Source organism: Rhinoderma darwinii, chromosome 10 (assembly GCF_050947455.1).
Source record: "Rhinoderma darwinii isolate aRhiDar2 chromosome 10, aRhiDar2.hap1, whole genome shotgun sequence".
NCBI lineage: Eukaryota > Metazoa > Chordata > Amphibia > Anura > Rhinodermatidae > Rhinoderma > Rhinoderma darwinii.
Window position 1 is genome coordinate 103,469,844 of NC_134696.1, and position 19,441 is coordinate 103,489,284.

At 37.0% G+C, this 19,441-nt stretch overlaps 1 protein-coding gene across 2 annotated transcripts in view; it reads right to left on the bottom strand.

Annotated features, from left to right (window-relative positions):
- Positions 1-4,708, bottom strand: part of LOC142661657 (Friend leukemia integration 1 transcription factor-like) — a 29,565-nt gene extending 24,857 nt beyond the window's left edge. Inside the window, exon 1 of one of the 2 annotated variants that reach the window (XM_075839079.1) lies at positions 4,616-4,708. In XM_075839079.1, coding sequence (XP_075695194.1) covers positions 4,616-4,633 — 18 coding nt within the window. In that variant the 5' untranslated portion in view covers positions 4,634-4,708. Of the gene's footprint in view, positions 1-4,248; positions 4,318-4,615 lie in introns of those variants that run through there. The other variant, XM_075839081.1, reaches the window with a different exon arrangement.
- Between the last annotated feature and the right edge of the window lie 14,733 nt (positions 4,709-19,441).

The following is a 19,441-nucleotide window of genomic DNA, read 5'->3' on the forward strand; positions in this document are numbered from 1 at the left end:
CGTATAATGCCTCGTTTTACGTCTGAAAATAGGGCTGCAATACGTCGGCAAACATCTGCCCATTCATTTGAATGGGTTTGCCGACGTACTGTGCAGACGACCTGTAATTTACGCGTCGTCGTTTGACAGCTGTCAAACGACGACGCGTAAATATACTGCCTCGGCAAGAAGTGCAGGGCACTTCTTTGCCACGTAATTTGAGCCGTTCTTCATTGAAATCAATGAAGCACGGCTCAAGGTTTAGGGTATGTTCACACGGCCAAATTTCAGACGTATACGAGGCGTATTATGCCTCGTTTTACGTCTGAAAATATGGCTACAATACGTCGGCAAACATCTGCCCATTCATTTGAATGGGTTTGCCGACGTACTGTGCAGACGACCTGTTATTTACCTAAAGGGTATGTTCACACGTAGTCAACCAAAACGTCTGAAAATCCAGAGCTGTTTTCAAGGGAAAACAGACCCTGCTTTTCAGACGTTTTTTACCAACTCGCATTTTTACCAACTCATTTTTTTACCAACTCGTTTTTGGAGCTGTTTTCATTGGAGTCTATGAGAAAACAGCTCCAAAAACGTCTGAAAGAAGTGTCCTGCACTTCTTTTGACGAGGCTGTATTTTTACGAGTCGTCGTTTGACAGCTGTCAAACGCCGACGCGTAAATAACAGGTCGTCTGCACAGTACGTCGGCAAACCCATTCAAATGAATGGGCAGATGTTTGCCGACGTATTGTAGCCATATTTTCAGACGTAAAACGAGGCATAATACGCCTCGTATACGTCTGAAATTTGGCCGTGTGAACATACCCTTAGAGCGTCTCAGACGCCTCGTAAATTACGAGGAGGAGCTTTTACGTGTGAAACGAGGCAGCTGTTAACAGTCTGTCTTTTCACACGTAACTGCCTCTCAGCGTGTGAACATACCCTTAGGGCTGAACAGAAAAATTGCGCAATTGCGTTAATACACAGGGCAAAATTGTATACGTTCTACTTTCTGACGCAATTGTTCCAGGTTTCCGGAACACAACATTAGGTGCTTGAACCCCTTCGTATTTGCAGCAAAGTACCGTTTAACAAACTCAGCTCTGCTATATCTGTCTACAATTACTGCATTTTGTCTTGTGACACAACTCAAGTTATCAGCGTATAATATATAAATATATGTATTTGTTTTTACACAGGACTGCAGGTAAAGCCTGCCAGTCATCACAATATACCAATGACACAATTCCAAATAGTTCAAGCTACATCTGTACACTGCATTTCAATAGTTATATGCATTCTGGCGTCCAAAACATTAAATGATTACCTGTAGTTTAACATGGGACTGCAGGTAAAGTCCACCACATTATCTGCTCAGTCATCACACTGAACTAAGACACAGTGCCAAAGAGTTCAATGACCAAGTCAGCTCTGCTACATCTGTACTTCATAAAAATAATAAATAGGTAAACAGTTGTGTGCTTTCTGGTGTCCTAAACAAAAGGTTTTTTTTGATGGATACCTAATTTAGAAATCCAATATGGAGATGTAGCAGAGCTGGGTTTGTCTTGTACCACAACTCACGATATCAGCATTTATTATATGTGTCTTTACATCTGCATCTATTATTATGGATGCCTAATATGAAAAAAAAACAACAACAACAACAACAAAAACAGTATAGAGATGTAGCAGAGCTGAGTGTGTCATTTGGTGATACTCACATTCATGTTACAATCCTATGGTTTTACATAAAATGACACATTATACAATGACACACCAGCTCTGCTACATCAGTTTCTATGTAACAATTCTCCCCCTAAGCGGGTTAACACCCCCCCCCCCTCTCCGAATCTGCTGCTCTTTGCGGAAATAGCAGCTTCCTCATATACAAAACTTAACAAAAACTGTTACTAAGAAGCATTTTCTATAAAACTGTCCTGATCCTGAACCGTCACTGACACCAGAAAACCTTCTATAAACTGCAGAAATATCCATGTATCTGGATGTTTCCATCATGTATCAATTCTGTATAATGACGTATATATACGTCAGCTTATATCGTCACCAAATGCATCACTACTTAAAATATAATCGATAGTCTCCAACCTGTGACTCTCCAACTGTGATGATACTACAACTCTCATCATGATGGGAGTTGTAGTTTCATCACAGATGAAGAACAAACAGCCGCTGGTGTAAAGAAGGTATTTATAATGTTTCATTTGGACAAATATCGATGTCCTCGGTAGATCGGTCTAGAAAACGGTACAATTATTAAAAAAAGATTATGTAGGAAATAATTAATTTCAGAAATATATTAAAAAAATAAATAGCGAATTAAATAAAGAGAGATAATTAAACCAATATTTAAATTCTAGAATAGAAATAAATAAATACGGGGTATAATCGATAAACGCATAAATAACATGACTAAATCTAAAATAAAAAAGATAGAAATAACGAAATAAAAAATAATAAAAAGTAATGAACAAATAGAACTTAATAATGGATCTAAAAATAAAATAACTGTGTAATCCATAAAATACATAAATAACGGAATATCCCTAAATAAAATAACAAATCAATAAAATAATAAGTATAAAATGAATAAATACAAACTAAAAAAAATGCAGAAATAAATAAGTCAATAATCACATAAAAAGGTCATAGAAATATAAGCAATAAAAACATCATAAAAACCGGAAATAAAGGAGTAAATCTAAAAAGATGAATAAAAATATGATGGATAATTTAAAAATGACACCAAATACAAATGTGAACCCCCCCCCCCGACAGTCTCCCTGACACTGCAGCTGCCACGACCATCACCACCATCATCATCATCACCACCATCATCATCATCACCACCATCATCATCACCACCATCATCATCATCCCCCCCCCCGACAGTCTCCCTGACACTGCAGCTGCCACGACCATCACCACCATCATCATCATCACCACCATCATCATCATCATCATTCCCCCCCCCCCCCGACAGTCTCCCTGACACTGCAGCTGCCACAACCACCACCACCATCATCATCATCACCACCATCATCACCACCATCATCACCACCACCATCATCATCATCATCATCACCACCACCACCACCATCATCATCATCCCCCCCCCCTTTATTTCGCGCCCAGATCCCGGGTCTCTCTTTATCTTTTACTAAATTACCCAAATCATTTCGGAGCTTCAGCCGCAGTTTACAATGAACCTTCCTCCGCCCTGACTGCTAAGTTATTAGTGGGGGCAAAAATGTCCGAGGGGCGCAGCAAATGATTCTATTTCTTCTACAGATAATAATATATGAAGCCTCGGAAGGATGGAAAGAGCAGAAGAAAAGCCGACAATAAATAAATAAACTTCAAATATAAATAAAAATAATAAAGAAATAAAATATGTAACAAAGTATAAGAGAAAAATGATACCAAAACAATGAGCGCGTCTATATCTATATCTATGGATGTGTGTGTGTGTGTGTGTGTGTGTGTGTGCATAATAGAATTTGTGTGTAATATATATATATATATATATATATATATATATATATATGTGTGTAATATGATTTGTGTGCAACATATAATGTGTGTAATATATAGTATGTGTGTGAGTGTATATATATATATAATATAATTTGTTTGTAATATATAGTGTGTGTATAATATATATTGTGTGTGTGATATATTTTGTGTGTAATATAGTGTAATATATAGTGTGTGTGTGTGTATATATATATATATAAAATTGTGCGTATAATATATAATTAGTGTGTGATATATATATATATATATAAGCTTATACACACAAAAATTTAAATTAAATGACAGAACACACATATGTAGGATGTGAAAATAATAAATATATGAAGTTAATGATCTAAATAATGACTATAAACTTATTCAATCTAAATTATATTAATTCTATTTTGCATATTTCTACCATTTATGGATTCCTAAGAACTCTCCAAATTGCTAAAAAAAATATATAATATTTTAAAGTACACACATACGCACACTATATAATACTAATATATACTAGTAATAAATTATATATATACACACACACTACATTATTATTTATTACTATTATTCCCCATCATATGATAATATATAACTCCTTACTGGGGCTATCACTGTATAATATATTTACATTGTTCCATGTATGGGGTGGAGGTCTCCCCTGTGTACCCTGCACCTGATGGAGTCTCCTCTGCCATGCTCTCTGGGGCACCATCTATCCCATCACCCACCTGTTCATCCCCAGGATCCTGAGCACCAGCCACTCTTCCTCCCTTCTTTTCCAATGACAGCAGGTGGGGGATGCAGCCCCCCAGATGTGTTGAGCCCCCCAAGTGTCTCCAGTGGGTTCCCCATCTTAGTCCCCATGGGTGGTGCTGTCCTTCCACAGGTCCCAGCTCTGAGCTGTAGAACTGGAGGTTTTGCTTGTTGTTATTTAAGCTGAGACATGAACCACTAAAGGAAGAGGAAATCTGGTACCAAAAGGAAAGAGTGGGGGCTTCGGAATAACCGCCCCAGGGCTGAGTGTCACAGGGGAAGAAGGAAGGGGTGGCTGCAGACCATGGTGTCCGGCTCCCCTGCAGCTCCATCATCACCTACCTTGATGGTACAATCCATGGCACCTCCTGTGGTGCTGAGGAGCAGGTGCTGCAGGAGGTTCAGGAGGAGGCCATGTCCAGGTGAGGTTCTGCAGCAGAGGCCGGGTGTGTGTGAGCCTGCGCTGCTCTCTCACTCTGGGTCCCCTCTTTTTGGGGAAGTGATGTCACTTTTTGGTTTCCTTCTTTGTGACAGATGTTCAAGAAAAAAAAAAATATGAAACTTCAACTGGAACCTTCAGTCCTGAACTTACTGCTCAGAAGAAAGCAAAGAAGCAAGTGGCGGGGTGGTGGCAAGGTAAAGAAGAGAGCCCCCCAATGATGGCATGAGGCCGAGGGGGTCCTACATCAAGAACCTCACTTGTCAGCAGCTTCACAGGCAGAGGTGATGTGTCTGCAGGTGTCAGGGGGGAGGAGACCCTTGATTCTCCTATGAGGGTGGTCTGTAGAGTGTCCGGGATGTGAGTGTGATGAGATGGAAGTCTGAGGATTGGAGAGTAATGTTACTCCAACACTAATAATAAGGTCAAGAGAAATTGCTGCTACTAATACAAACGACAATAATACTTCTTATACTCTGTGCAAATAATACTACTGATATTAGTCATACTACTACTAATGCTCATATAACTGATAATACTCATTCTACTAATACTACTGATATTACTCCTACTAATGTGCATATAACTTATAATACTACTAATACTTATACTACTGATATTACTCCTACTACTACTAATGCTCATATAACTAATATTACCTATACTACTGATATTACTCCTACTACTAATACTACTGATATTACTCCTACTACTACTAATGTGCATATAACTGATATTACTACTAATACTTATACTACTGATAATACTCATTCTACTAATACTACTGATATTACTCCTACTAATGTGCATATAACTTATAATACTACTAATACTCATATAACTGATAATACTACTAATAATACTTATACTACTGATAATACTCATTCTACTAATACTACTGATATTACTCCTACTACTACTAATGTGCATATAACTTATAATACTACTAATACTCATATAACTGATAATACTACTAATAATACTTATACTACTGATAATACTCATTCTACTAATACTACTGATATTACTCCTACTACTACTAATGTGCATATAACTTATAATACTACTAATACTCATATAACTGATAATACTACTAATAATACTTATACTACTGATAATACTCATTCTACTAATACTACTGATATTACTCCTACTACTACTAATGTGCATATAACTTATAATACTACTAATACTCATATAACTGATAATACTACTAATAATACTTATACTACTGATAATACTCATTCTACTAATACTACTGATATTACTCCTACTACTACTAATGTGCATATAACTTATAATACTACTAATACTCATATAACTGATAATACTACTAATAATACTTATACTACTGATAATACTCATTCTACTAATACTACTGATATTACTCATACTACTAACAATGCTCATATGACTGATAATATTACTACTAATACTTATACTATTAATACTACTGACATTACTCATACCCCTACTAATAATGCTCATATTATCATATATACTAATAATACTTATATTAATACTACTACTACTGATAATACTCATTCTACTACTAATAATATGCATAATACTCATTCTACTAATATTACTCCTACTACTAACAACGCTCCTATGACTGCTAACAATACTACTAATACTACTGATAATACTCATTCTACTGCTTATACTACGGATTATACTTATATTACTACTAATATTACTGATAATACTTTATTCTACTTCTTCTAATATGCATAATACTACTGATCATACTCATTCCATTACTAATAATACGCCTAATACTGCTAATATTACTCCTACTACTACTAATCCTACTGAACTAATTCTACTACTAATACTACTGATTATACTTTTACTAACACCACTGGTAATACTCATTCTACTATTAATACTAATTCTACTGCTAATACTACTTCTAATACTCATATTAATTTTTATCCTGAAACTGCTACTAATAATTTGCATAATACTACTGATATTACTAATACTCATCATACTACTAATTTGCATAATACTACTTATAATATTGCTAATAATACTACTGATAATAATCATTCTACTACTAATACTACCGATTACACGTATAATACTACTAATACTCATACTACTATTATTTATAATACTACTGCTCCTACTAATAATAATCATTCTACTGCTTATACTACTGATTATACTTGTACTACTACTAATATTAGATAATACTTTACTCTTACAATATGCATAATACTACTGATAATACTAATACTGTTAATATTACTCATACTACCACTAATACTACTGATAATACTCATTCTACTACTAATACTACTGATTTTACTTGTACTAATACTACTGGTAATACTCATTCTACTATTAATACTACTGATAATACTCCTACTACTACTAAAAAGACACATACTACTAATGATACTGATAATACTACTGATAATTCTCATACGAATAATAATGCTCATGCTACTACCTATAATGTGCATAATATTACTAATAACTCATACTACCAATAATACTACTGATTGTAATACTTTCATTGATACTGCTAATACTAATAACCTTGATAACACTAATGTTTTAATTAGTACTGCTAAGAATGCTTGTTAATCAAACTACTATTTATACAATTATTACTACTACTATTACTACTGATAATTATAATTTTAGTAATATTATGGATTCTACTAGGGCAACTTAAATGAATACTAATCCTAACAAATGTTTATAAAATTATAAAATATTAAATATAGCACTCATATTAATCCTACTAATAACAAATACTAATGGATTAAATTACTACTAGTACTACTAATATTTAAAAGTACTACTATATCAACTATATACTAATAATATAATAATTATGTTAATACTAATAGTAATGATATTTCAACATACTAGTGAGAATATTTATACTAGTGCTGCTAATACACTACTATTATTGCTACTACTATTAATAACATTGATACTACTACTACTAATAATCTTAATACTACTGCTTTACTACAATATAACTTGCATTGATAAACTCTATAACTACTAATATTAATCGTTATCCAAACTGCTAATGATGAATGCTAATACTACCAAGCAGACACAATATTATTGCTACTGCTATGATACTACTAATACTGAAATGAATGATACTACGATCAGTAATGCTTTGATACTACTACTATTAACACTGATACTACTATGAGTAATGATACTTCTACTAATACTACTATGAATGATACTAAGAAGTAATACTTCTATGAAAAATACTATGAGGGCATGCCCACACGTGGCGGATTTCCTCCGCAGCTGTCCGCATCAATGCCGCACAGAATCTGCGTTGCAGATTCTGCAGCGGATCTGCACAAAATGTGCAGTAAATTGATGCGGACTAGCTGCTGCGGACTGCGGGAAAAGTGCTTCCCTTCTCCCTATCAGTGCAGGATAGAGAGAAGGGACAGCACTTTCCCTTGTGAAAGTCAAAGAAATTCATACTTACCGCCCGTTGTCTTGGTGACGCGTCCCTCCTTCGGCATCCAGCCCGATCTCCCTGGATGACGCGGCAGTCCATGTGACCGCTGCAGCCTGTGCTTGGCCTGTGATTGGCTGCAGCCGTCACTTAGACTGAAATGTCATCCTGGGAGGCCGGACTGGAGACAGAAGCAGGGAGTTCTCGGTAAGTATGAACTTCATTTTTTTTTACAGATACATGTATATTGAGATCGGTAGTCACTGTCCCGGGTGCAGAAACAGTTACTGCCGATCGCTTAACTCTTTCAGCACCCTGGACAGTGACTATTTACAGACGTCTCCTAGCAACGCTCCCGTCATTACGGGAGCCCCATTGACTTCCTCAGTCTGGCTGTAGACCTAGAAATACATAGGTCCAGCCAGAATGAAGAAATGTCATGGTAGTAAAACGAATACGCTCCGCAGCACACATAAGATCTGCGGACTTCATTGCGGAATTTTGACTCTCCATTGAAGTCAATGGAGAAATTCCGCCATGAGTCCGCCACTGCTCCGCAACAGACAGAGCATGCTGCGGACACCAAATTCCGCTCCGCAGCCTATGCTCCGCAGCGGAATGTTACGCCTCGTCTAAACGAACACTGCTAAATTAAAGTGTAAGTCAATGGACAAACGGCACCGCTGCGGATTAACGCTGCGGAGTGTCCGCAGCGGAATTCAAGTGAAATTCCGCCACGTGTGAACCCAGCCTGATACGACCATGAATAATATTATAAAACTACTATACTACTACAGCTAATAATACTATCATACTGCTACTATGAATAATGCTGATACTGCTATGAATAATACTATAAATAATTATATGATACTATCATGAATAATACGATAAATACTATGATACTACTACTATAAATAACACTGATACTACTATGAATAATACTACTGCTAATAGTACTATAAATAATTATATGATACTACTGCTGCTAATACTATGATACTACCATGAATAATACGATAAATACTATGATACTACTACTGCTAATAATACTATGAACAACACTGATACTACTATGAATAATACTATGATACTAATACTACTGCTTATAATACTATAAATAATTATATGATGCTACTGATATAAATTATATTGCTGCTACTACTACATCTAGTGTTGTAAATCACAGTAATTGATCTTGATTACTAATTACATGTGCTACTCATAATATCAGAGTCATCATTTGAAGTTTCGGGGCGCCAACGCAAAATCTGCACCAGCGCCCCCCACCTACCATGAGCCATTTTATTATACTCGTGTCTTACGTGGCAGAGAGGCCTTTGGGACCCCTCAATCACCAGGACCCTATGTGTAGAAATTTTTCCTTCCCTTTTCCCTTCCCTTGGTTGAACTTGATGGACATGTGTCTTTTTTCAGCCGTACTAACTATGTAACTATATGTAACTATGTAACTATGACTGCTGCCCCTACACCCCCTATAGCTACACCCCAAAATAATTTTCACACTTGGTCTTTATAAAATACTATTAATACCACTAATTGTACTAGGATACAACTTCTAATAATAAAAAGTCCATACTATCCCTGATATCTGATAATAACTAGTGACACCACCAATGACCCCGGCAGAAATGACGCTATTGGGTTTGTAATACTGTGCGCCGCTCCCACCGCCTCGGTCTCCTGTTTGGGGGGTGACTCACAGTTTCCACGGTTAGATGACATTTGGTGCAGGGTATCCGAGATGAAGATAAGTCTTTTTCTCTTTATATCTACAGCTAAAGCCGCAGGCGGGTACAATCCACACACTAAGGACTGAAACGTGGGAAAGGGGGTGCAGCAGAATAAAAATGCCCCCCCACCATAACACAATACAAGATGAGGAGGGGGTGATCCATCCATAAGAACAATCGTGACCAGGAAACCCTCGTACAAAGCTGCAGGAAGTAGTTCCCCTCACTGGAATATCGTATCCACAGTCCTATATATACAGGGAGATGTACAGAACTAGGATATAAGAGCAGGGTGACCATTAATACAGTGCCCACCGGGTATGCCACCCAACTTTTCACACACCCAGAATGGCATATAAACCTGTATAGTTATACAAACTCTCTATGTCTATGCAAGTGTCAGTCTACACTGTCGTTCTGGAATTCTAGTCATAAACCAAAGAGGAGACCCGAGAAATCTGTTTCTATCCTATATTTATGCTTCTATGTAGGAAAGGTAATCATTCTACAACCATTTCCAATATCTCTGCTTGCTTTATTGTGTACTCCCAAAGGTTAAAAAACCTCCAGAGGCCCAAAACTTCTCACAGCTAAAGGTTTGTTACAATTGTATCCAGTCCAGACAACACTCTGTGAGCTCAACAGTCTGGATTCTAGGCGGATACATTTTATCTGCACTGATACATTGTAACAAACTATCAGGACAGGAGTGAGATTTGGCCTGCTGATGTGTTTTAGCTCATAGAGGATTGTCTAGACTGGATACAAATGTAACAAACCCTCAGCTGGGAGAAGTATTGGATCTGTAGAGGACATAAACCAGCATGTTTCTATGCACTAACAGCAAGCAAAGATCTTGCAAATGGTCTGGAATTCAAACAGGAAGAGGGAGGTTTACTAGGACTGGCGTTTTGGGCGACGCTTGTGAAATGGCGCACACACCTCTTAATACAATTGTCGCATCTTCAGCTGTCCGTGCGCCAGAAATGGAAATCTACGCCAGCTACGAGCTGCTATAATTTCTTCCCGTTTCTGGCGAAGATTATAGTAAGTGTCGGGCCGCCGGTAGCCCCATCCCCTTCCGCTAAGCCCCACCTACTATTTTTTTTAAAAGTCGCAAAGGCGGTGGAAAAAAAACGAATTGCAAAACATGAAAAATAGTTTTTGACCAAATTGCAAATTTTCGACACCAGAAAGCCGGCGTGGATTGCTTAACCCTTTAATGACCAGCTAAATGTTTTCCGTAAGACGTCGCTTTAGACTGGGGACTTGCACCGCCTGCCGTCAAAAGAGAGTGGGTGGTCGCTAAGGGGTTAATAGATTCTCCCGAAGTGTCTTAGAAAATTGCAGAACCCGTAATTATAAAGCGATGAAGCTTCATGGACAGAAGACGGGACGAGCGCTTTATTAACCCCTTCCCGCCGCAGCCGTCGTTTGGATTTTCACTTTCGTTTTTTTTTTTTCCTCCCCACCTTCCAAAAGCCGTAACTTTTTTTGTTTTATTTTTCCATCAATATCGCCGTACGAGGGCTCGTTTTTTGCGAGACGAGTTGTAGACTTTTACAGCGCCATTTATTGTACCTTATAATGTAGTGGAATAGGAAAAAAACTGCGATTCCTCAATCTTTTGGGTGCTTTTTGTTTTTACGGCGTTCACCGTGCGGACTAAATAATGATATATTGTAATAGTTCAGACTTTTACAGACGCGGCGATTCTAGTTATGTAATTATTTTTGACATTGTGCTTGAGGGAAAACGGCGTTATTCTGACAGTCTCCTATGAAGCCCTTCATCAGGCTGCCATGCCAAGCAACCGCATCCCCCGATCGCGCCGCCGGTGGTTTTAGGGGGGCTGTTGGAATGTTACAGCGAGCCGCCCCCTGTTTTTAGTCATTTAAGTGCTGCGGTCGCTACTGGGATCCCGCTCGTTACCCGGAAGTGTCGGCTGTAACACGCGCTCGTTCCATGGAGTGGGTTCGGCCCGTGAGCCCGCTCCATCCTTCCCCCCCGACGTGCTCCGTATATATACAGTGGATGTCGGGAAAGGGTTAAGACCCGTGCGTCAGTAATTTCTTTCTACAAATTCCAGTTTACTGCACATTTTGGTGATTTTTGGTGGTTCGCAGGTGATTTAACCCCCTACTCGCATTTGGACGTGTAACCGTACGTCCGGGTAGTCGCCGCTAGTGCTTATGCCATCAGCAGCGGGTGCGACTGCAATAAAGAGCTGACATCCCGCTGCGATGGCCGGGATCCGTGTTCTCTTCCAATCTCTGGTGTTTAACCCCTTAGATTCTGTGGTTGATAGTGAACGCAGCATCTCGGTGGTCAGACAGAGAGAAGAGCGCCCGCTGTCCACGATTAATAGGTTGCTATGGTAGCCGGGGGGGGGGGATAACAAAGACCTCCAGGCCTACCCTAGCTTACATGTATGTGGTAGTCGTTAAGGGGAAGAATGGAGCGCGCTAACAGGCTGAGCGCGCTCCATACTCAGCGGGTGACGGCACCTCACTGCAATGGGCGGAGCCAAAGATCACTTTGATTACACCCATTTAACACCTTCAATGCCGCGGTCAATCAAGACCGCAGCATTTAAATTGTTAGAATCAGGGGGGGGCGGCCCTCCAACGTGCCACCGACCCCCCCCCCCATGACGCGATTGGGGGGTGCCGATGGTAGTCAAGGCCCCAGGTCTGCCATCTTTGTACTCCTATGAAGCCCTACGCTGGTATTGCAGTATTTCATGCAAGCGATCCAGCGATCGCTGGTTCCAGACCTCTAGGGGGACTAATAAAAGAAAAAGAAGAAAAACAAAAACCTTTTCCCGTATTTTGCCTAAAGTAATGTTAAAAAAATAAAAGTTAACATAACTCGTATCTCCGCGTCCGTAAAAGTCCAAACTATCACAATATAGCGTTGTTTAACCCGCTCGGTGAACGGCGCAAAAAATTAAAATATCTAATACACGCAAATTGCTGTTTTTTGGTCAACATAGCGCTCAAAAAAAATGTCATAGAAAGTGACCAACAAGTCACATGTTTAGCGAATCGTTTTTTTTTTCTTAAAGTGGTAAAACATAAAAAAAGAAATATGAATTTGGTATCGCCGTAATCGTATCAACCCGTAGAATAAGGTGAACATGTCGTTTTTATTGCCTGATGGACGCCATAAAAACAAAATCCCCCCCCAAAAAAAATATGGCGTAATGGCTGTTTTTTTGCCCATTTCACCTCACCAATATTTTTTTTTCAGCTTTCCAGTACAATAAATGGTGCCATGGAAAACGACAACTTAGAAAAATTCAGCTTATCCCAGGAAAAACACGCCCTCATAGATCTACGTAGACTGAAAAGGATCTACGAATGCGGCGACGCAAAAAAGAGAAAAATCCTGCAATCCTGAAGGCCAAAATAGGCTCAGACCTAAAGTGGTTAAAGGGAAATCCAAGCTTTTGACAGTGTTGTGAGCGGCCACTAGGGGCGCTGCTCCATTAGACATGATTGTGGACTGAACATATAGGAGGAGACCAGTGATCCCCGACTCTGAGATAACAGGAGAAACTTCTATAAAAGCTTCAACTCCACCTCTCACCTTTAGAGGAGCTCCGAAGATGTCCGTCATCCCTCGACAAGTTTGTCAACTGCTTCACCAGTATCATTGGGCCGCCAGAGGTCCCTTTATTATCCCTACTGTAAAAGTGAGAGCTCGAAGTGCTGTCGCCTGGGAAACTCCTAAATGGGGGTCTAAGGAACAGCAGGGTCCTCAAGAGAAAATACAACGATGAAAAATCTGTGTCCCGTTTGGTAACGGTATCGATATGTCAATAACGAGCAGACATATAGGATGAAAATAATATACCATAGAAAACAGTATCACATCATAGGATTAGATACAACAGTTCTACCTGGTGATTATTTTATAATGTTTATTACTAGAGCAGGTTTTGGAATGTGGTAGGTGATAGCGAATTTCACCACAAAGCCTCATTGTGTCAACTCCTCTCACAGAACTGTATTGTGTTTACTGATATGTACATAGCACACTGATGTCAATATATAATACGACCCCTATAAACTAGAATATAACTACTATAATACTGCTCCTATATACAAGAATATAACTACTATAATACTGCTCCTATATACAAGAATATAACTACTATAATACTGCCCCCTATATACAAGAATATAACTACTATAATACTGCTCCTATATACAAGAATATAACTACTATAATACTGCTCCTATATACAAGAATATAAATACTATAATACTGCCCCTATATACAAGAATATAACTACTATAATACTGCCCCTATATACAAGAATATAACTACTATAATACTGCCCCCTATATACAAGAATATAACTACTATAATACTGCCACCATATACAAGAATATAACTACTATAATACTGTCCCTATATACAAGAATATAACTACTGTAATACTGCTCCTATATACAAGAATATAACTACTATAATACTGCTCCTATATACAAGAATATAAATACTATAATACTGCCCCTATATACAAGAATATAACTACTATAATACTGCCCCTATATACAAGAATATAACTACTATAATACTGCCCCCTATATACAAGAATATAACTACTATAATACTGCCACCATATACAAGAATATAACTAATATAATACTGCCCCTATATACAAGAATATAACTACTATAATACTGCCCCTATATACAAGAATATAACTACTATAATACTGCCCCCTATATACAAGAATATAACTAATATAATACTGCCCCTATATACAAGAATATAACTACTATAATACTGCCTCCTATATACAGGAATATAACTACTATAATACTGCCCCCTATATACAAGAATATAACTACTATAATACTGCTCCTATATACAGGAATAGAACTACTATAATACTACCCCTATATACAAGAATATAACTACTATAATACTGCCCCTATATACAAGAATATAACTACTATAATACTGCTCCTATATACAAGAATATAACTACTATAATACTGCTCCTATATACAAGAATATAACTACTATAATACTGCCCCTATATACAAGAATATAACTACTATAATACTGCCCCCTATATACAAGAATATAACTACTATAATACTGCCCCCTATATACAAGAATATAACTACTATAATACTGCCCCTATATACAAGAATATAACTACTATAATACTGCTCCTATATACAAGAATATAACTACTATAATACTGCTCCTATATTCAAGAATATAACTACTATAATACTGCTCCTATATACAAGAATATATCTACTATAATACTGCCACCTATATACAAGAATATAACTACTATAATACTGCCCCCTATATACAAGAATATAACTACTATAATACTGCCCCCTATATACAAGAATATAACTACTATAATACTGCCCCTATATACAAGAATATAACTACTATAATACTGCTCCTATATACATGACTATAGCTACTATAATACTGCCCCTATATACAAGAATATAACTACTATAATACTGCTCCTATATACAAGAATATAACTACTATAATACTGCCCCCTATATACAAGAATATAACTACTATAATACTGCCCCCTATATACAAGAATATAACTACTATAATACTGCCCCTATATACAGGAATATAACTACTATAATACTGCTCATATATACAAGAATATAACTACTATAATACTGCCCCTATATACAGGAATATAACTACTATAATACTGCTCCTATATACAAGAATATAACTACTATAATACTGCCCCCTATATACAAGAATATAACTACTATAATACTGCTCCTATATACAAGAATATAACTACTATAATACTGCTCCTATATATAAGAATATAACTACTATAATACTGCCTCCTATATACAAGAATATAACTACTATAATACTGCTCCTATATATAAGAATATAACTACTATAATACTGCCCCCTATATACAAGGATATAACTACTATAATACTGCCCCCTATATACAAGAATATAACTACTATAATACTGCCCCCTATATACAAGAATATAACTACTATAATACTGCCCCTATATACAGGAATATAACTACTATAATACTGCTCCTATATACAAGAATATAACTACTATAATACTGCTCCCTATATACAAGAATATAACTACTATAATACTGCCCCTATATACAAGGATAGAACTACTATAATACTGCCCCCTATATACAAGAATATAACTACTATAATACTGCCCCTATATACAGGAATATAACTACTATAATACTGCTCCTATATACAAGAATATAACTACTATAATACTGCCCCCTATATACAAGAATATAACTACTATAATACTGCCCCTATATACAAGGATATAACTACTATAATACTGCCCCCTATATACAAGAATATAACTACTATAATACTGCCCCCTATATACAAGAATATAACTACTATAATACTGCTCCTATATACAAGAATATAACTACTATAATACTGCTCCCTATATACAAGAATATAACTGCTATTATACTGCTCCTATATACAAGAATATAACTACTATAATACTGCCTCCTATATACAAGAATATAACTACTATAATACTGCCTCTATACACAAGAATATAACTACTATAATACTGCCTCTATATACAAGAATATAACTACTATAATACTGCCCCTATATACAAGAATATAACTACTATAATACTGCCCCCTATATACAAGAATATAACTACTATAATACTGCCCCTATATACAAGAATATAACTACTATAATACTGCCCCTATATACAAGAATATAACTACTATAATACTGCTCCCTATATACAAGAATATAACTACTATAATACTGCCCCCTATATACAAGAATATAACTACTATAATACTGCCCCTATATACAAGAATATAACTACTATAATACTGCCCCCTACATACAAGAATATAACTACTATAATACTACCCTCTATATACAAGAATATAACTACTATAATACTGCCCCCTATATACAAGAATATAACTACTATAATACTGCCCCCTATATACAAGAATAGAACTACTATAATACTGCCCCCTATATACAAGAATAGAACTACTATAATACTGCCCCCTATATACAAGAATAGAACTACTATAATACTGCTCCTATATACACGAATATAACTACTATAATACTGCCCCTATATACAAGAATATAACTACTATAATACTGCCCTCTATATACAAGAATATAACTACTATAATACTGCCCCCTATATACAAGAACATAACTACTATAATACTGCCCCTATATACTATAATACTGCCTCCTATATACAAGTATATAACTACTATAATACTGCTCCTATATACAAAAATATAACTACTATAATACTGCCCCTATATACAAGAATATAACTACTATAATACTGCTCCTATATAAAAGAATATAACTACTATAATACTGCCCCTATATACAAGAATATAACTACTATAATACTGCCCCCTACATACAAGAATATAACTACTATAATACTACCCTCTATATACAAGAATATAACTACTATAATACTGCCCCCTATATACAAGAATATAACTACTATAATACTGCCCCCTATATACAAGAATAGAACTACTATAATACTGCCCCCTATATACAAGAATATAACTACTATAAGGGCATGACCACACATGGCGGAATTCCTCCGCAACTGTCCGCATCAATGCCGCACAGAATCTGCGTTGCAGATTCTGCAGCGGATCTGCACAAAATGTGCAGAAAATTGATGCGGACTGGCCGCTGCGGACTGCAGGAAAAGTGCTTCTCTTCTCCCTATTCAGTGCAGGATAGAGAGAAGGGACAGCACTTTCCCTAGTGAAAGTCAAAGATATTCATACTTACCGCCCGTTGTCTTGGTGACGCGTCCCTCTTTCGGCATCCGGCCCGACCTCCCTGGATGACGCTCCAGTCCATGTGACCGCTGCAGCCTGTGCTTGGCCTGTGATTGGCTGCAGCCGTCACTTACACTGAAACGTCATCCTGGGAGGCCGGACTGGAGACAGACGCAGGGAGTTCTCGGTAAGTATGAACTTATATTTTTTTTTACAGATACATGTATATTGAGATCGGTAGTCACTGTCCCGGGTGCAGAAACAGTTACTGCCGATCGCGTAACTCTTTCAGCACCCTGGACAGTGACTATTTACAGACGTCTCCTAGCAACGCTCCCGTCATTACGGGAGCCCCATTGACTTCCTCAGTCTGGCTGTAGACCTAGAAATACATAGGTCCAGCCAGAATGAAGAAATGTCATGGTAGTAAAAACAATACGCTCCGCAGCACACATAAGATCTGCGGACTTCATTGCGGAATTTTGACTCTCAATTGAAGTCAATGGAGAAATTCCGCCATGAGTCCGCAACCAGTCCGCCACTGCTCCGCAACAGATAGAGCATGCTGCGGACACCAAATTCCGCTCCGCAGCCTATGCTCCGCAGCGGAATTGTACGCATCGTGTAAACGAACACTGCTAAATTAAAGTGAAAGTCAATGGAGAAACGGCTCCGCTGCGGATTAACGCTGCGGAGTGTCCGCAGCGGAATTTAAGTGAAATTCCGCTATGTGTGAACCCGCCCTAATACTGCTCCTATATACACGAATATAACTACTATAATACTGCCCCTATATACAAGAATATAACTACTATAATACTGCCCTCTATATACAAGAATAGAACTACTATAATACTGCCCCCTATATACAAGAACATAACTACTATAATACTTCCCCCTATATACAAGAATATAACTACTATAATACTGCCTCCTATATACAAGTATATAACTACTATAATACTGCTCCTATATACAAAAATATAACTACTATAATACTGCCCCTATATACAAGAATATAACTACTATAATACTGCTCCTATATACAAGAATATAACTACTATAATACTGCCCCTATATACAAGAATATAACTAGTATAATACTGCCCCTATATACAAGAATATAACTACTATAATACTGCTCCTATATACAAGAATATAACTGCTATAATACTGCCCCTATATACAAGAATATAACTACTATAACACTGCTCCCTATATGCAAGAATATAACTACTATAATACTGCCCCCTATACACAAGAATATAACTACTATAATACTGCTCCTATATATAAGAATATAACTATTATAATACTGCTCCTATATACAAGAATATAACTACTATAATACTGCACCCTATATACAAGAATATAACTACTATAATACTGCCCCTATATACAAGAATATAACTACTATAATACTGCCCCTATATACAAGAATATAACTACTATAATACTGCCCCCTATATACAAGAATATAACTACTATAATACTGTCCCTATATGCAAGAATATAACTACTATAATACTGATCCCTATATACAAGACTATAACTACTATAATACTGCCCCCTATATACAAGACTATAACTACTATAATACTGCCCCTATATACAAGGATATAACTACTATATACTGCTCCTATATACAAGAATATAACTACTATATTACTGCCCCTATATACAAGAA